This window comes from Ranitomeya variabilis, chromosome 4 (assembly GCF_051348905.1).
Source record: "Ranitomeya variabilis isolate aRanVar5 chromosome 4, aRanVar5.hap1, whole genome shotgun sequence".
Classification (NCBI taxonomy): Eukaryota; Metazoa; Chordata; class Amphibia; order Anura; family Dendrobatidae; genus Ranitomeya; species Ranitomeya variabilis.
In genome coordinates, this window is record NC_135235.1 from 727,408,021 (window position 1) to 727,426,537 (window position 18,517).

General features: G+C 46.1%; 1 protein-coding gene across 1 annotated transcript in view; it reads left to right on the forward strand.

The window, feature by feature from the left end:
• Positions 1 to 5,504: 5,504 nt before the first annotated feature.
• LOC143767937 (uncharacterized) overlaps positions 5,505 to 18,517 on the forward strand; it is a 79,999-nt gene continuing 66,986 nt past the window's right edge. Inside the window, exons 1-5 of the mRNA XM_077256472.1 lie at positions 5,505 to 5,815; positions 12,427 to 12,576; positions 12,706 to 12,885; positions 12,968 to 13,091; positions 13,175 to 13,275. Of these exons, the coding sequence (XP_077112587.1) occupies positions 12,499 to 12,576; positions 12,706 to 12,885; positions 12,968 to 13,091; positions 13,175 to 13,275 (483 nt within the window). The 5' untranslated portion in view covers positions 5,505 to 5,815; positions 12,427 to 12,498. The remainder of the gene's footprint in view (positions 5,816 to 12,426; positions 12,577 to 12,705; positions 12,886 to 12,967; positions 13,092 to 13,174; positions 13,276 to 18,517) is intronic.

An 18,517-nucleotide genomic window follows, 5' to 3' on the forward strand; every position in this document is an offset into this window, starting at 1 on the left:
TTGAAGTAAATTACAAATGGGTGTACTGTAGCTTGACTATTTTCCCAGTGGAAACCTTGAATGGCATCTTGAACAATAAATGAGTAATTTTCAGGAAATTCCATAAGGATCACAAGCTTTCCAGGTCTCAGATTTTCCTTCAACGATTTCAGATAGCAACTTTGATGCTTGGCAATGTAGTGATGGCTACAAAGTTTAGAAATTTTCAAAACCAATTCTTCAATGAAATCTTCTATAGTCAGTTGTTTGGTATCAAGAGTTTCTCGATCAGTGTGAATCCATTGTTTGAACTCAATAATATCTTCAGGGTCACTGTTGACAAACACATTGACTAGAAATTCTTTTAAAACTTCAGGACCCGGGCATTTATAACAACGGCCAAGCATACAGTCCTTGGATTCAATTCCACAGACAATTTTGCATTTGAGCTCTTTGTAGTCATCATTGATTGGGCATGCTGCAAGCATTAGTTTGACATTTTGGTGAATGGTACACACACAAACGGAATGTGTTCCAGCAGATCCAACGGTTACGCACCACTTTGGCCGAAGCTCACAAAACTTGGAAAATCCAATTTGAGGGCCATTCCGATCCCGATAGGCAACAAACATTTCCCTCATATTGCTCAGTAATAGTCGCTTTTAATAATAGCGACTAATAGTCGCTAAGGCTATATCAGATGAATTTCGGTGTCTCTGAACGAATGGTCAAACAAGCATGAAAACTTAAATGTGAACATGGGAGCTTAGCCTTACCTAGAGTCAAGTGTAGCAAGAAACTTTCTGAGGAAGTGAAGAAAAAGGTGCAGGCATTTTTTGAGGATGATGAATTCAGTCGAATGTGCCCTGGTAAAAAAGACTATGTGTCAGTGCGAATAGCAGGGGAATAAAAGCAGATGCAAAAGTGACTATTACTGAGCAATATGAGGAAAATGTTTGTTGCCTATTGGGATCGGAATGGCCCTGAAATTGGATTTTCCAAGTTTTGTGAGCTTCGGCCAAAGTGGTGCGTAACCGTTGGAACTGCTGGAACACATTCCGTTTGTGTGTGTACCATTCACCAAAATGTCAAACTAATGCTTGCAGCATGCCCAATCAATGATGACTGCAAAGAGCTCATATGCAAAATGGTCTGTGGAATTGAATCCAAGGACTGTATGCTTGGCCATTGTGATAAATGCCCGGGTCCTGAAGTTTTAAAAGAATTTCTAGTCAATGTGTCTGTCAACAGTGACCCTGAAGACATTATTGAGTTCAAACAATGGATTCACACTGATCGAGACACTCTTGATACCAAACAACTGACTATAGAAGATTTCATTGAAGAATTGGTTTTGAAAATTTCTAAACTTTGTAGCCATCACTACATCGCCAAGCATCAAAAGTTGCTATCTGAAATCGTTGAAGGAAAATCCTTATGGACTTTGCTGAAAATTACTCATTTATTGTTCAAGATGCTATTCAAGGTTTCCACTGGGAAAATAGTCAAGCTACAGTACACCCATTTGTAATTTACTTCAAGGAGTTAAATGGTGAAGCTGCGCAGAACATCAGCTTGTGCATAATCAGTGATTGCTCACGACATGACACAGTTGCAGTCCACACTTTCTTAACAGTAATTGTGGAGTATCTCAAGACTCTCATCTATGGGATTCGTCATATCCACTACCTCAGCGATGGATCTGCAGCTCATTACAAAAATTTGAACATTTTTCTCAACTTGTGCCACCATAATTCTGATTTCAATATCAGCGCTGAATGGAATTTTTTTGCTACCAGTCATGGAAAGTCGCCCTGTGATGGGATTGGAGGGACAGCAAAGAGGTTGGCAGCTCGTGCCAGTCTTCAACGCCCAACTGAAAACCAAATACTGACCCCGGTGGATTTATTCAACTTTTGCAACGAGCAACTGCATGGAATCAAGTTTTTTTTTTTGTTCCAAAAGAAAAAATTGACGAAATACGGGTAGTTCGGGAGGAAAAGTTCAAAGATGGACATGCAATTGCTGGAACAAGAGAAAAATGACCAGTTTGTGCCAATTGATGACAAAAAGATTCGCATTTCAAGGGTGTCAAATGACCCATCATCTTTCATTACAAATGTAGATAGATCTGTCAGATCAGAAATGCCTTTTGTGCCAATTGCAAACCTCCAGCCAGGGCAATAAATTGCCTGCATTTACGATAGGAACTGGTGGATTGGAAATATTTCTGAAATTTCAGTCGACGAGCATGATGCATTAATAAATTTTATGCATCCTCATGGACCAGCTAGCTTCTTTCACTGGCCTGTGAGAAATGATACATGCTGGATTCCCGAGCAGTCAATCATTGCAATAATTCCAGCACCAGCTGCAACAGCAATGGGCCGACAATACACCTTCTCTGAACCGATTATGTTGCAAATTCAGCAACAATTCCAGACCACTTAGACTGAACATTATGGCTTGGGAACCAGCAAAAGATACCCAATATTAGGCTTGGGATCCTAGGCAAAGACACCCACCCTCAGGCTTCGGAATCTGCGATAAAGAGACCGCCCGAGGCTCGCCTTGCATGGCTATCGGCCATGGCTCCTAGGCGATGGGGTTGCCAATTCTCGAAAGACAGCATTATTACAATTCTTAATAGGATTATAATACCAATTCTTAGGGAATTGGTTGTGGTATAACCACCATGGACCAACGCAAGGGTTTGAATAGAGCAGTTACCATTCATTGCGTATTAATAAATAACACCATGTTCAGTGGCATTTTTCATTTCTTAAACGGAGAGACTCCAAAAAAAAACCCAATGATCCTTGTAGAGAAAAATGTGCTCTTTCTAATGATATCAGAATTAATATATTTTAGGGGTACCCTTTTTGAGAAATTTGACCTAAAAATAGGTAAAATTCGTTTTTTAAGTTTTTCATCATATGTGGGTGTGAATATTTCCACAAATACATATGCTTTGACCGTGATATTGCAGCAATGCAAAGTCATGTAGATGTTTGGTGTACAGGGCAAAGCACCAGTTACTATTGGTTTTTGGTCTTGAGTTATATATGGGCAAAGTTTGGCATAAATTTTATGCAACGCGTTTTTCAAGCTACTTTGACACAAAATTGCGGCCGAAATATTGTTTTGTCATAGCCGGTAATAATTTTATCGTGTTTAGCAGCAAAAGTTGAGCTAGTATGCCAAATTTCAGCATCACAGCCAGTATAGAACTCTAATGGCTATGTGCCAAAGTTTGCAAAATCCTCTTAGCTGAAGCCGCAGGCTTGGTGGAACCTCCAGTGAAAGGTCAACAGTGCCCAATGTATTTGAGATCTGGCCCTAAAAATTTACAGAACCTCTTTTCAAACATACATGTACATCCTTATAAATTTTCAGCAAAATCGGAGAAGGTCGAGTGGGGACGATTTTTAAAACTGGTCCACTTGATGTGGAATGACCCACATACAAGACTCTGATGGCTTTGGTGATGCCCTGTACTACTGTAGTGCCGTGTATCATCTGCTGTCAGTGTAATACTAACGGCCCCATACACATGAGATAAGTGTTGCCTGAACGGTCATTTGGCAGCCGGCCATCTCTCGCGACTCCCCATACACACAAATATTCCAGCTTTCCTGTGGTCTGTATGAGAGAGTCGCCTCCAAACTCCTCTAGCAGAGGATTATCTAGATCCTTCTATGGCCTGACATCATCTGTCGGGAGGCCGCCAAATACATTATATAGTCAACCAAACCCCCCGAAATCAGTGCTTTCATTCAGCTTTAGTCTAATGTGTATGGGGGTGTAAGATGGCCTGCCAGATGAGTCCTTGAGGAGAGATATACACTCACTGGCCACTTTATTAGGTACACCTGTCCAACTTCTTGTTAACACTTAATTTCTAATCAGCCAATCACATGGCGGCAACTCAGTGCATTTAGGCATGTAGACATGGTCAAGACAATCTCCTGCAGTTCAAACCGAGCATCAGTATGGGGAAGAAAGGTGATTTGAGTGCCTTTGAACGTGGCATGGTTGTTGGTGCCAGAAGGGCTGGTCTGAGTATTTCAGAAACTGCTGATCTACTGGGATTTTCACGCACAACCATCTCTAGGGTTTACAGAGAATGGTCCGAAAAAGAAAAAAAATCCAGTGAGCGGCAGTTCTGTGGGCGGAAATGCCTTGTTGATGCCAGAGGTCAGAGGAGAATGGGCAGACTGGTTCGAGCTGATAGAAAGGCAACAGTGACTCAAATCGCCACCCGTTACAACCAAGGTAGGCCTAAGAGCATCTCTGAATGCACAGTGCATCGAACTTTGAGGCAGATGGGCTACAGCAGCAGAAGACCACACCGGGTACCACTCCTTTCAGCTAAGAACAGGAAACTGAGGCTACAATTTGTACAAGCTCATCGAAATTGGACAGTAGAAGATTGGAAAAACGTTGCTTGGTCTGATGAGTCTCGATTTCTGCTGCGACATTCGGATGGTAGGGTCAGAATTTGGCGTAAACAACATGAAAGCATGGATCCATCCTGCCTAGTATGGAGCATCTTTGGGATGTGCAGCCGACAAATCTGCGGCAACTGTGTGATGCCATCATGTCAATATGGACCAAAATCTCTGAGGAATGCTTCCAGCACCTTGTTGAATCTATGCCACGAAGAATTGAGGCAGTTCTGAAAGCAAAAGGGGGTCCAACCCGTTACTAGCATGGTGTACCTAATAAAGTGGCCGGTGAGTGTATATCATTTCAGCTATTAGCTGTGGTGATGTGAGCGCGGAAGCATGCTCCAGAAATACAGTGCTGAGAGAGTTATTAAGCCATTCCAGGGCCGGGTTTTACGAGCAGTCATAAGAGATGGGTGGGAATGACTGCCCGCATATCCCAACCCCAGGGGCACGATTTGGCAGATAAAATGGAGGCCGAGTCTCTCTTTCAGTGTCTGGACCTTAATGTGTGGATCTCCTGTGTGTTTGTCTGTGCTAAAGAATTGGACACTATCCTGAGCAGGCGGACCCGTTGTATGGACTTTTTACTTTATGTTTTCACTTTGTGTTCTGGAAAAGGCTGTTCTTTTGTTTTGCCAACCTGAGCAGTTTATGAAGTTTAAATAAACTTGCCTGGACATTGGTGCAATAGCAATTCCTGTGCCTACCTCAACCTCAGCCGAGTGAGTACAGACCTCTACAGAGGTTAGAAAGTAACTTATTGGACGCTACCTCTGGCCCGGCCTAATAGACCTTCACACATTGCAGCCCAGACACCATTATTAGGTATGTAATTTTTGTAGTATCTAGACCGCCCCATACTATCGAGTACTTGGGGGCGGAGGGCATTCAGCCGAACTCTCTCACACCTTCTTAGATGCCATGTTTGCTTTTCACAGCAGCAAGTGGTTAAACTGCCAGGGTTTTTGTTGCATCCGCTCCTGTGCCCTCTCTGCGGTCTATATCTATGTTCTGGGGCCCAAAATAGTTAATTTGTAAAAAAAGGTTTCACTTGTTAAAAAATAATAAAATATGTTTCCTTCTTTTTTATGTTTTTTTTATTTTTACAAGAATTGTTGGAGCCAATTTTCTTTTGAAACATTTTAATATCTGATTTTTCTGGTGTTTTTCTTGCAATATAGGAAAGCCTAAGGCCAGAAATAAACCCCATAAACACTGTACATGGAGACTTTGGGATCAGATAATTTCTGTCCATGGTGTTTGTGGAAACAAAAAAGCTTTTATTAAAGCCTCAAACTTCTGTGTGTGACTCAGAGCTGAGATCTAACGTGATAGAAGATTGCAGTGCGGGGAAGACGGGAAACCTTCTGTAGGGATTGGCTCAGGTGAGCAATGGTAGGGCCGCAGTAATGAGGCAACACACAGGCTTCTAGTCCAAACTTCAGTGGTTTATTGTCACTTTAAACAGTCCGAGACAGAAAGTAAGAGAAAAAACAAACATACTCCAGCTTGGAGAACCACTGGTCTCAGACTCACCCTTACACGGGACGGGCTTAACTAAGCGGCTGCCAAGTCAGCGGCTTCTGCCAGGTGCCATTCCCAGGGTTGCTAATAGTCATATCATGAACCTTTGTGACATGTGTGGGAGAGAAAAACAGTTCAGGCTCCTTCCAGCCTAGTTCCATCTTGCTGGGAGAAATATATCTTCCATCCAGCACTACACCTTTTACTGCACCACATACCTTCCCCCTTTGTTCAACCCTATGGGGGTGGACACATGACATACAGTGAACTCTGGACAGGGCATCTGCATTCCCCTGTAGTCTGCCTGCCCGATGTTCTACTGAAAATTTAAAATTTTGCAGGGACAGAAACCATCTGGTGACTCGTGCATTTCTCTCCTTAGCTTGACTCATCCATGTAAGAGGGGAATGATCTGTCACCAAGCAAAACTTTCTCCCCAGCAAATAATAGCGAAGAGACTCAAGTGCCCACTTAATGGCCAGGCACTCTCTCTCCACAATACTGTACCTGATTTCGGCTGGGGTAAGCTTTCGGCTCAGAAAACTAACGGGATGCTCTTCTCCGTTAATTTCTTGAGACAACACGGCACCAAGACCTACCTCAGAGGCATCGGTTTGCACAATGAACTCTCTTTTGAAATCAGGTGTAATCAGGACAGGTGTACCACACAGTACTGATTTTAACTTTACAAAGGCCTCTTCTAACTGATAATTCCATTGGACCATCACACTCTTCCTCCCTTTCAAGCAGTCTGTTAGAGGCGCGGACAATGTTGCAAAGTTGGGAACAAATCGCCTGTAATATCCCAGTAAGCCTAAAAAGGCTTTTACCTGCTTTGTTGTGAGGGGACGGGGCCAGTTCTGTATTGCCTCCACTTTGTTTATTTGAGGCTTAAGGACCCCTCTCCCAATGACATAACCCAAGTACCGAGCTTCCTCCAACCCTATGGAACACTTCTTGGGATTGGCTGTTAGCCCTGCTTGTCGGAGTAAATCAATCACCGCCTGTACCTTGGGTAAGTGACTTTCCCAGTCTGCACTGTACACAACAATATCATCCAGATAGGCTGAGGCATAACGGCGATGGGGACGGAGAACAATATCCATTAGCCGTTGGAACGTCGCCGGCGCGCCATGCAAACCAAAAGGTAATACCTTATACTGAAACAGCCCTTCGGGCGTTACAAAGGCCGTTTTTTCCTTAGCTGCCTTTGTCAGGGGCACCTGCCAATACCCTTTTGTAAGGTCAAGGGTTGTAAAATACCGTGCCTGCCCAAACCGTTCTATCAATTCATCCACCCGGGGCATGGGGTAAGCATCAAATTTTGTAACTTCATTAAGTTTCCTGAAGTCATTACAGAATCTTAGGGTCCCATCAGGCTTAGGTATTAGGACTATTGGACTGGCCCAGTCACTTTGCGACTCTTCTATGACCCCTAATTGTAACATATGTTCCACCTCCCGGGATATGGCTTGTCGCCGAGCCTCAGGCACCCGATATGGCTTTAACCGGACTTTGGCCTGTGGCTCCGTAACAATGTCATGTTGGATTATGGAGGTACGTCCATAATCCAAGAGGTATATACCTCTTCTCCTGTTATCACGCCGACCTTTTTAGAAAACACCAGTGATTGTCTTACCGCTGTCTCTAACATCATGTCCTCCCTCTATCTGAAACTGAACCTGTCAAAAACTGAACTCCTCGTGTTCTCTCCCTCTACAAACCTACCTTTGCCCGACATTGCCATCTCTGTGTGCGGTTCCACCATTACTCCAAAGCAACATGCCCGCTGCCTTGGAGTCATCCTTGATTCCGAGCTTTCATTCACCCCCCACATCCGATCACTGGCTCGCTCTTCTTATCTGCATCTCAAAAACATTTCCAGAATTCGCCCTTTTCTTACTTTCGACTCTGCAAAAACTCTTACTGTCTCACTTATTCATTCTCGTCTGGACTATTGTAACTCTCTACTAATTGGCCTACCTTTTACCAGACTCTCCCCGCTCCAATCTGTCCTGAATGCTGCTGCCAGGATCATATTCCTCGCCAACCGTTACACCGATGCCTCTACCTTGTGCCAGTCATTACACTGGCTACCCATCCAATCCAGAATCCAGTACAAAACTACTACCCTCATCCACAAAGCACTCCATGGCTCAGCACCACCCTACATCTCCTCTCTGGTCTCAGTCTACCAACCTACCCGTGCCCTCCGCTCTGCTAATGACCTCAGGTTAGCATCCTCAATAATCAGAACCTCCCACTCCCGTCTCCAAGACTTTACACGTGCGGCGCCGATTCTTTGGAATGCACTACCTAGGTTAATACAATTAATCCCCAATCCCCACAGTTTTAAGCGTGCCCTAAAAACTCATTTGTTCAGATTGGCCTACCGCCTCAACGCATTAACCTAATTATCCCTGTGTGGCCTATTAATAAAAAAACAACAACATAATCACGTTCCTCCATCATGTTCTCATACACTTTATGCAGTTAATAGCCTCTGTGTCTGTACTGTTACATACTTAGGCAGTTAACTGGTTCATGCAGCTTTACATGAACACCCGAGCCTTACACTATGGCTGGTCCAAATAACTAAAGCAATTGTTACCATCCACCTCTCGTGTCTCCCCTTTTCCTCATAGATTGTAAGCTTGCGAGCAGGGCCCTCATTCCTACTGGTATCTGTTTTGAACTGTGATTTCTGTTATGCTGTAATGTCTATTGTCTGTATAAGTCCCCTCTATAAGTTGTAAAGCGCTGCGGAATATGTTGGCGCTATATAAATAAAATTATTATTATTATTATTATTATTACGTCCAGGGAGTTCAGAAAAAACGTCCGTATTTCGGCTAACAAACTCCCGGACCTCCTGAACCTGTTTAGGAGACAACGTATCTGGTATTTTGACTGCAGACCAGGCTTCTTCTGACTCACTCAGAGGTAACGGAGCCTTCTCTACAGAAAATGCAGGCAGCGGACTATCCCCCCCAAGGTAGTCTCTGTCTTTCCAGAATTTAAGCAAGTTAACATGATAAACCTGCTCTGGCTTCCTACGGCCAGGTTGGTGTACCTTTATAGTCTACCGGTCCCACCTTCTCCATAATCTCATAGGGCCCCTGCCACCTTGCTAGAAATTTGCTATCCACTGTGGGCACAAGTACCAACACGCGATCCCCAGGACTAAAGGTTCTTACCCGAGCCTCCCGGTTATAGACCCGACTCTGAGACTGTTGGGCTGCCTCCATATGTTCCCGTACCAATGGTAGGACCTCCCATACTGCAACAACAAATATGGGAGTAAAAGATCCCAATCCTTCCCATCTTTAGAAACGTTTTTTTTTAGCATGCTCTTTAGCGTTTTGTTGAATCTTTCTACCAGCCCATCTGTTTGGGGGTGATAAACTGAGGTGCGCAACTGTTTGACATTTAACAAGCGGCAGAGCTCTTTCATTATTTTTGACATAAAGGGGGTTCCTTGGTCTGTTAAAATCTCTTGCGGAATCCCCACCCTAGAAAACATTCCCATGAGTTCTTTTGCTATGAGCTTAGCTGACGTATGGCGCAGCGGAACAGCCTCAGGATAGCGGGTGGCATAATCTAGAACTACTAGGATGTGTTGGTGCCCCCTTGCTGACTTATTGACAGGACCGACCAGATCCATTGCCACTCTTTCGAAAGGCACCTCTATAATAGGTAAAGGCACTAAAGGACTCCGAAAGTGTGACTGGGGACTGGTTACCTGGCACACAGGACAGGAATTACAATACCGTTTAACCTCTTCATGGACCCCCAACCAGTAAAACCGCTGCAAAATTCGGTCTAGGGTTTTCTTTTGGCCCAAATGCCCTCCGAGTACATGCGCATGCGCTAGGTCCATTACCAGTTTACGATAGGCCTGAGGTACCAATAATTGTTCTACCATTTCCCCACGTACTTTCTCAACTCGATACAACAGGTCTCGGTTTAGCTCAAAGCGTGGCAATTTGGTGGCTGCCCCAGGTTGTTGGGGTTCCCCGTTAATAAACAGTACATTTTCCCTGGCCCGAGTCAAAGTAGGGTCTAGGAGTTGAGCTGTACCAAAATTATCGCTCGATACATTTAAATCTACCAATTCAGGTCCTGGCGGTAAGTCTTCCACATCCCCGGCCAACACTTCTATGGGAGAATTTTCCCCCTCCTCCACCGAAGGGGAGGTCACCCCTACCGCCAACTCTTCTTCCTCTGGGCTACCAGGTTCATGCCCCAGTTCTGGAGAATGTAGCCTGGTTGTCACCGGTGTCGGCAGGTGTCCACTGGGTGAGACAACTGTGGGCCACAGTACAGAAAATAAAGGAAAATCTCTACCAAGTATCACTTCATAATGTAAGCTAACCACAACCCCCACCTCATGGCACCGCCTCCCCGCTGGCGTGTTTATCACCACTAGGGCAGTGGGATAGTCTTTTAAGTCCCCATGTATACATAACACCCCAATTTTCCGACCAGTGTACTCGCTGGACTGAACCAGACTGGCTCGTACTAGGGTCACGAGACTCCCTGAGTCCAGTAGGGCCACAGCTGGGGTACCCTCCACATCCACCTTACACAAATGTCCCATATTGGATCCCTCCTGGATACCTGTAGCGCAAATCAGTTCGGCATAATGGGATTGGCGATACCCAAAGTTTGTCTCCATGGGCTCAGTCAGGTGGGGGCAATCAGCTCTCAAATGGCCAGGCTCCTGGCACCGCCAGCAGACTATGGGGCCTCTTTCTCCTCCAGATAAGTCATGAGTGGCCTTCCTGGGCTCTGCTTGTCGAGCTAGGGGTGGAGATTTAGGGAACCTTCCGGACACCTTCCGGGGAGTTCCTCCCTGGAGCTCTTTGGTGGCCCCATATCGCTCTATCAGATCCATCATCTGGAGCGCATTAGTAGGGGACGCCTGCCCGACCCATGATTGGAGGGAGCGGGGCAATCCCCTCCAAATTTATCAGTCACTATGCGGTCCAGTATGGCCACGGGAGACAGAACCTCAGGCTTTAACCACTTCTGAAATAAGTGCAACAGGTCATAATATTGGGAGCGAGCTGGCTTAGAGGGGGTTAAACTCCCACTGATGTACCCGCTGGGCCCGAACCAACACATTTACCCCAAGACGTGCCAGTATCTCACCCTTGACGACTGCGTAGTCCTCCCTCTGCTCAGGGGATAGATCTTGATAGGCCTTCAAAGGTCCTGGAGCCAGAAATGGAGCAATGACTTCTGCCCACTGGTCCCGGGGTAGTCTCTCCCGCTCAGCTACTCCCTCAAACATCTCCAAGTACGTCTCGACATCATCAGATTTCTCCATTTTGGGGATCGCTGTACGAACCACTTTCCGGACATCATGGATTCCCCGTGAAGTTTCTCTTGTCTGCGATGCCATGATATGCTGTATCAACAGCTGGTTGGTTTCCTGCTGCTGCTGCGTAGCCTGCTGCTGTTGTCGCATAGCATCCACAAGCACTTTTATTGTGGCCTCCATTTCTGCAGAGTTCCCCGACTTGGTCTGCTCCACTACTTTCACCCAGGACATAAGCTGGAGTAAAAATAAGCAAAAATAGCCTGGCCTCACTGCGTATGCCCGCATTCGAGCACCAAATGTAGGGATTGGCTCAGGTGAGCAATGGTAGGGCCGCAGTAATGAGGCAACACACAGGCTTCCAGTCCAAACTTCAGTGGTTTATTGTCACTTTAAACGGTCCGAGACAGAAAGTAAGAGAAAAAACAAACATACTCCAGCTTGGAAAACCACTGGTCTCAGACTCACCCTTACACGGGACGGGCTTAACTAAGCGGCTGCCAAGTCAGCGGCTTCCGCCAGGTGCCATTCCCAGGGTTGCTAATAGTCATATCACGAACCTTTGTGACATGTGTGGGAGAGAAAAACAGTTCAGGCTCCTTCCAGCCTAGTTCCATCCCCAGGATAACGTGCCAAACAAAAGAAACTCCATTACATACATTCCATAACAGTCCAAAACTTATCTTGCTGGGAGAAATATATCTTCTGTCCAGCACTACACCTTTTACTGCACCACACTTCATATAGACGGCCGGTGGGGATGGAGTCAGTGACGGACTCTGGACAAATCTGTTCCTAGAGCCGTAGTAGAAGATGAAGATGTCGTCCTCACCATGAAGTCGTTATTTCTCCTGTCACGTGTAATGAATATCTCCTGCAGTATTGCTAATGCCGATTCCAGGGTCGGTAAATGAGACGAGAATTAGCGTTATGGAAGATGAGTCTATGAGAAACGTATTCAGCTGCCGACTCCGAGGGAGAAACTGCTTGTTGTCTGTGGCCTAAATATATAGGTTTTATTAGTAGATGGAAAGAAGAAAACTAAATACTGTAAAATAATAAATCTCCTCATATGTTTCCCTTATTATCTCCGGTAAGTGTATTACACTGGATTTTTATGATGTTACATCGGCTCATCTTCTCATTCAGGTCTCTACAATATCGGATCCTCTCAGTGAAGATCTTCTATAGAAGAGAATTTTCCTGATTTACCCATCAAGGATGAATATGGACAGAGACAAGATGGCGGAGAGGATATTACACCTCACCCTAGAGCTCCTCTTCCGGCTTACTGGAGAGGTGAGAGATTCTGATGACGTCACATTACATCATTCTTATCTATGGGAATAACAGATGGACAGAACTGGAGAGGTGAGGACTCTGGAAATGTCTGTAGTGAGATTTATTAATGTGTCTCTCCATAACCAGGATTACACAGTAGTGAAGAAGACCTCTAGTGAGCGCTGTCAGGACCCTGTGTCTGAGGGATGGGAAAGACCCCTGAGCCCAATCACGGGGCTTCCAACTCACCCCCTGTTACATGAGGACATCAAAGACCAGAAGATCCTAGAACTCACCTACAAAATGATTGAGATGCTGACTGGAGAGGTGACACTGCTGGGAATGCTGGGACATTATACAGTAAAACTATGAAGGGATCGGGGGATGATGATATCATTGTATGTGTCAGGTTCCTATAAGGTATCAGGATGTCGCTGTCTATTTCTCCATGGAGGAGTGGGAGTATTTAGAAGGACACAAAGATGTGTACAAGGACGCCATGATGAAGATTCCCCAGCCCATCACCTCACCAGGTAATAGACAGGACTAAATACACAGGACCTATAATTTTCTTTATGTAAATAATTAGTTCAGTCCCTGTATGTGTTTCCTCCAGAACTATCCATTAAGAGGACAACACCAGAGAGATGTCCCCATCTTCTTCTTCTTCCACAGGACTGTAAACAAGAAGATCCCAATGTTCCTCAGGATCATCAGGTAGATGGAGAGCAGATGTCATGAGATCTCCCTTATGATGTGTAGACGGCTGTGAAGGTCTTTTTTTATCCACTAGTATATACTCGAGTATAAGCCGACCCCTAATTTTGCCACAAAAAACTGGGAAAACTTAATGACTTGAGTATAAGCCTAGGGTGGAAAATGCAGCAGTTACCGGTAAATGTCAAAAATAAAAATAGGTACCAATAAAAGTAAAAATAATTGAGATATCAGTAGGTTAAGTTTTTTTGAATATCTATATTGAATCAGGAGCCCCATATAACGCTCCATACAGGTCATGATGGGCCCCATAAGATGCTCCATATTAAAATATGCCCCATATAATGCTGCATAAATGAGGATTATGGCCTCATAAGATGCTCCATACAGACATTTGTCCCATATAATGCTGCACAAATGCAGATTATGGCCCCATAAGATGCTCCATGAAGATATTTGCCCCATATAATGCTGCACAAATGTTGATTATGGCCCCATAAGATGACCATACAGACATTTGCCCCATATAATGCTTCACAAACGTTGCTTATGGCCCCATAAAATGCTCCATACAGTCATTTGCCCCATGTAATGCTCCACAAACGTTGCTTATGGCCCCATAAGATGTTCCATACAGTCATTTGCCCCATGTAATGCTACACAAATGTTGATTATGGCACCATAAGGTGCTCCATGTAGACATTTGCCCCATGTAATGCTCCACAAACGTTGCTTATGGCCCCATAAGATGTTCCATACAGTCATTTGCCCCATGTAATGCTACACAAATGTTGATTATGGCCCCATAAGATGCTCCATGTAGACATTTGCCCCATATGCTGTTGCTGCGTTAAAAAAATAAATCACATACTCATCTCTCGTCGCTTCACTGCCGCCGCTTCGTTCCCTGTCCTCTGCAGTGATTGTTCAGGCAGAGGGTGGCGCGCAGACACTAATCACGTCACTCCGCCCTCTGACCTGAGCATTACTGCAGAGGACGGAACGCAGCGGTGCAACGGGGAGCAGGTGAATATCATGCACTGCGTTATACTCACCTGCTCCTGGCGCGGTGCAGTCCCTGGTTCTCCGGCGCCGGCAGCTTCTTCCTGTAGTGAGCGGTCACATGGTACTTCTCATTACAGTAATGAATATGCGGCTCTACCCCTATGGGAGTCCATATTCATTACTGTAATGAACGGTACCATGTGACCGCTCACTACAGGAAGAAGCTGCCGATGCCGGGTAACCAGGGTCTGCGCCAGGAGCAGGTGAGTATTAGACAGCTGCTGCTCCCACTCCCCTGCCGACCCCTGGGTATGACTCGAGTATATACGGTATATGTTTTATACTTAGAATCATAGTTTCAGTTATATTCCATTGGTCCTCGTGTTTCCATATGCAAATGAGAATAAGGATGATCTCTCTACACTGTGACATCCATTCAGATATTTGTAGACTGTTATTAAGTCTCCTCTTAGCCTTTTTTTTTTGCAAAATAAACATTCCCAAATCCAACCCCTTCGCGACATGCTCCATACTAGTACCTCTGCAGGAGGTGCTATTGTGCCCGGGGCAGTATTAGTACAGTGCCGCGAATACCGCGGCCTCATGGTGAGGGCCGCGGCGATCGCGTGTGGGTGTCAGCTGTATGTGACAGCTGACACACGGCAGCAATGCCCACGATCGGTGCTATACCGATCATGGGCGTTTAACCCCTTTGATGCCTCTGTCAGTAGTGACAGCGGCATAGAGAAGCATCGCAAAGGGAGGGGGCTCCCTGCGTACATCCCTCAGAACAATGCGATGCGATCGCATTGTCCTGAGGGTCTCCATGGGGACCCCAGCACCAAGAAGGCCGAGGGTTTCTTCCAGGTCCTGCAGGGAGGTGGCTTGCAGGACCTGAGAAGCCTCTTTCACTGCCTGTCAGATCGCTGATCTGATACTCTGCAGTGCTAAGTTTCAAATCAGATCACTCAATCCACATAAAAAGCAAGTCCCCAATCAGATGTGTCATCTGTTAACGGAAATATAGGGGGCTTCTACGTTAGTAGTACAAAGGCTCTGGAAAAGCAAAATGGCTCCTGACCCGCCAAAAGAAATTCAGCAAATCTTCCCCTCCCAAACCAAATGCCCCCTCCCTTCTGAGCCCTAGTGTGCCTAAACAACATATAGCACCCACCTGTTTGGACTGTAATATGGTGCTACTTCCCTTCTTAGCTTTGCACTGTGCCTCAAAAGTAGTTTTCGACCACATATGGGTATGGGTAAACTCAGGAGAAATTGCAAAGCAAACTTTTGTGTCCATTTTCTCCTTTTGCCCTTGTGAAAATACAAAATTTGTAGCTAAAAAAGATTTTTTTTGTCGGAAAAATTTGATTTTTTTCAATTTTTACAGCTTACCGTATTTTTCGGACTACATGACGCACTTTTTCCCCCCCAAAAAAGGGGGGAAAATGGGGGGTGCGTCTAATAGTCGCAATGCAGGCTTACCGTGGCGTCAGAGGTGCGGTGGCAGAGGTGCGGCGGCAGAGGTGTGGCAGCAGAGGTACGGAGATGAGGAGGCGCAGTGAGCGGGGTCCCTTTTCCCGGTGAGGTGAGGCAGCAGAGCCGGGTGAATCCTGATGTTATCGGTGGGCGCGGCCATCTTCCTGAGGCCGCGCGTTCGCAGATGGAGCTCTGCTGCCCGGGGCTTCAGGAAAATGGCCGCGGGATGCCGCGCGTGCGCAGATGGGGATCGCGGCGGCCATTTTCCTGAAGCCCCGGGCAGCAGAGCTCCATCTGCGAACGCGCGGCCTCAGGAAGATGGCCGCGCCCACCGTTATCAACAGGATTCACCCGGCTCTGCTGCATTACCGGGCTGCTGCATCACCTCACCGGGACTTTGGACTCTGTATACTCCATCCTTTTGCTTCCCAGGATGGGTGCAGCAGGGTTCAGGAAGGATCTCGTGGGCACATGGACTGGAGATGATGGAGGTAGTGGTGTACATTGTGAAGCGAGTATTCCACAGGCGCTCAGATGTCTGAGTCCTTGCCGCTTCCCGGCGCTCCTCACCACCGCATGGCACGGCCGGCTCTCCGCCTCCAGCAGGGCTCGCAGCAGTACAGAGGCGCTTTTCCCCCAGTGTTCGGTCATGGCGGCCGTGTCTCGGTAGCGAAGCTCCTCACTTATTACCGGCTTCTGAAATAGGAAGCGGCAAGGACTCAGACATCTGAGCTCCTGTGGAATACTCGCTTCACAATGTACACCACTACCTCCATCATCTCCAGTCCATGTGCCCACGAGATCCTTCCATCACCTCACCGGGGAAAGGGACCCCTCTCACGCCATACCTCTCACTGTGCCTCCTCATCCCAGCACCTCTGTCGGTAACCACTGCTGCCACCCTCCCATGGACACCAGGCCGTGGCGTCGCCCACCTAAGCAGGAAGGGACCCTGCTCAGGTGCACGCCGTACCGCATCACCCCACCTCTGCCGCAACCATGCCTCCTGTGACCCTGCTCTGCCACCACCAGCCCTCAGGTAAGATACTGTAAATTCGGACAATAAGACGGACCCCCATCTTATAAAAAATCTTTTTTTCTGCAATTTTCACCCCAAATTTGGGGTGCGCCTTATGGTCCGGTGCGTCTTATAGTCCGAAAAATACGGTAATATTATAAACGTCTGTGAAGCACCTAGGGGTTCCAGGTGCTCAATACACATCTGGATAAGGTCCCAAAGGGGTCTAGTTTCCAAAATGGTGTCACATGTGGGGGTTTCCACTGTTTAGGCACATCAGGGGCTCTTCAAACGGGACATGGCATCTGCTAATTCCATCAAATTTTGCATTCACAAAATCAAATGGCGCTCCTTCCCTTCCAAGCCCTGCCGTGCGCCTAAACAGTGGTTTTCCTCCACATATGGGGTATCGGCGTACTCAGGAGAAATGGCACAACAAATTTTATGGAGCAATTTCTCTTGTTACCCTTATGAAAATGCAAAATAGGGAGCTAAAAAAGATTTATTTGGGAAAAATGTGATTTGTTTTTTTTTTATTTCCACGCTATAAACTTCTGTGAAGTTCCCTAAGGGGTCTGGTTTCCAAAATGTTGTCACATGTGGGGGTTTCCACTGTTTAGGTGCGTCAGGGCCCAGGGGCTGGCTGGCAAATTTTAGCCTGGGGGCAAGCACAATGCAGTGGCCCACTGTGACGCGGACCGTGGCCCATCTCAAGGCTTGGGTCTCCAGTAGTAGCACTTGAGTATAGCACATGTGTGACAGAGGTACACTTTCTAACAACCCATTTCATAAAAATGGTTGAGGAACAATAAATACTTATCAATAGAAAAAATGCTCTGTTAGTGTATCACCACCGATAACGCAAGTAAGTGCTCAATTAACAAATGTATTTCTCTCATTTGCTTCACATCAGCGTGTCAGCCAGGGGTCCTCAGCATACCATAACATTGCTGTTAGCGCAAATCCTGCCTTTCTGCAGGTCCCGCTCTCTGAACCCTCGGCACGCTATACCACCACCGCCAGTACATGCTAATACTAATTTTATTAAATTATCGGTAGTGGTTGTAGTAGTGCCTATACAACCAGCCGATATTTCAGCCTCATATTTTTATTTTGGGGAAGAAAAAAAAAATATACAAAAATACATGACAGCAGATATAACAGGTATGTCTTTAAAGCACCACTACAGCATTTTTGTTCAGCTATCGAGTAGCACTTTAAATGTAAGCCCCCTGCCCCTGTCTTATTCTCACCCTGTAGTAGCTCCATCCTTTTTCAGCAGTTTGCCAGTCCCGTGGCGCCATCTTGTGCCCATAACTTCTGACTGGCCAGTTACGTCACAAGCTCCCAATGTATCTCTAGGAGAGCCAGACCGAGGCTCTCAGAAATGTATTGAGTTGTGACCTCCGATACACTCCATGAAACACTGTATCTGCCGGAAGGTCACAAAGGAGCACAGTGGGAGCAACACTGGAAACAGATGATGATGGCAGAGGGTGAGTATAAAGCAGGGAGCAGGAGACTTACATTTAGAGCACCACTCCAGCACTGAAGAAAAACAAATTGCTAGAGCGGTGCTTTAAACACCGAGAATTCTCATACAGTTAGCAAAGATGTCATCAGAGCTGAACTTTCACGAATAATTTCCAGCACTTGAAACTGAACTAGTTCCAAGAGATCTCGCTCCTCAGACATGATCATAAAGGCTTCAAGCAGGTCTTGTCCCATTGTAACCCACAG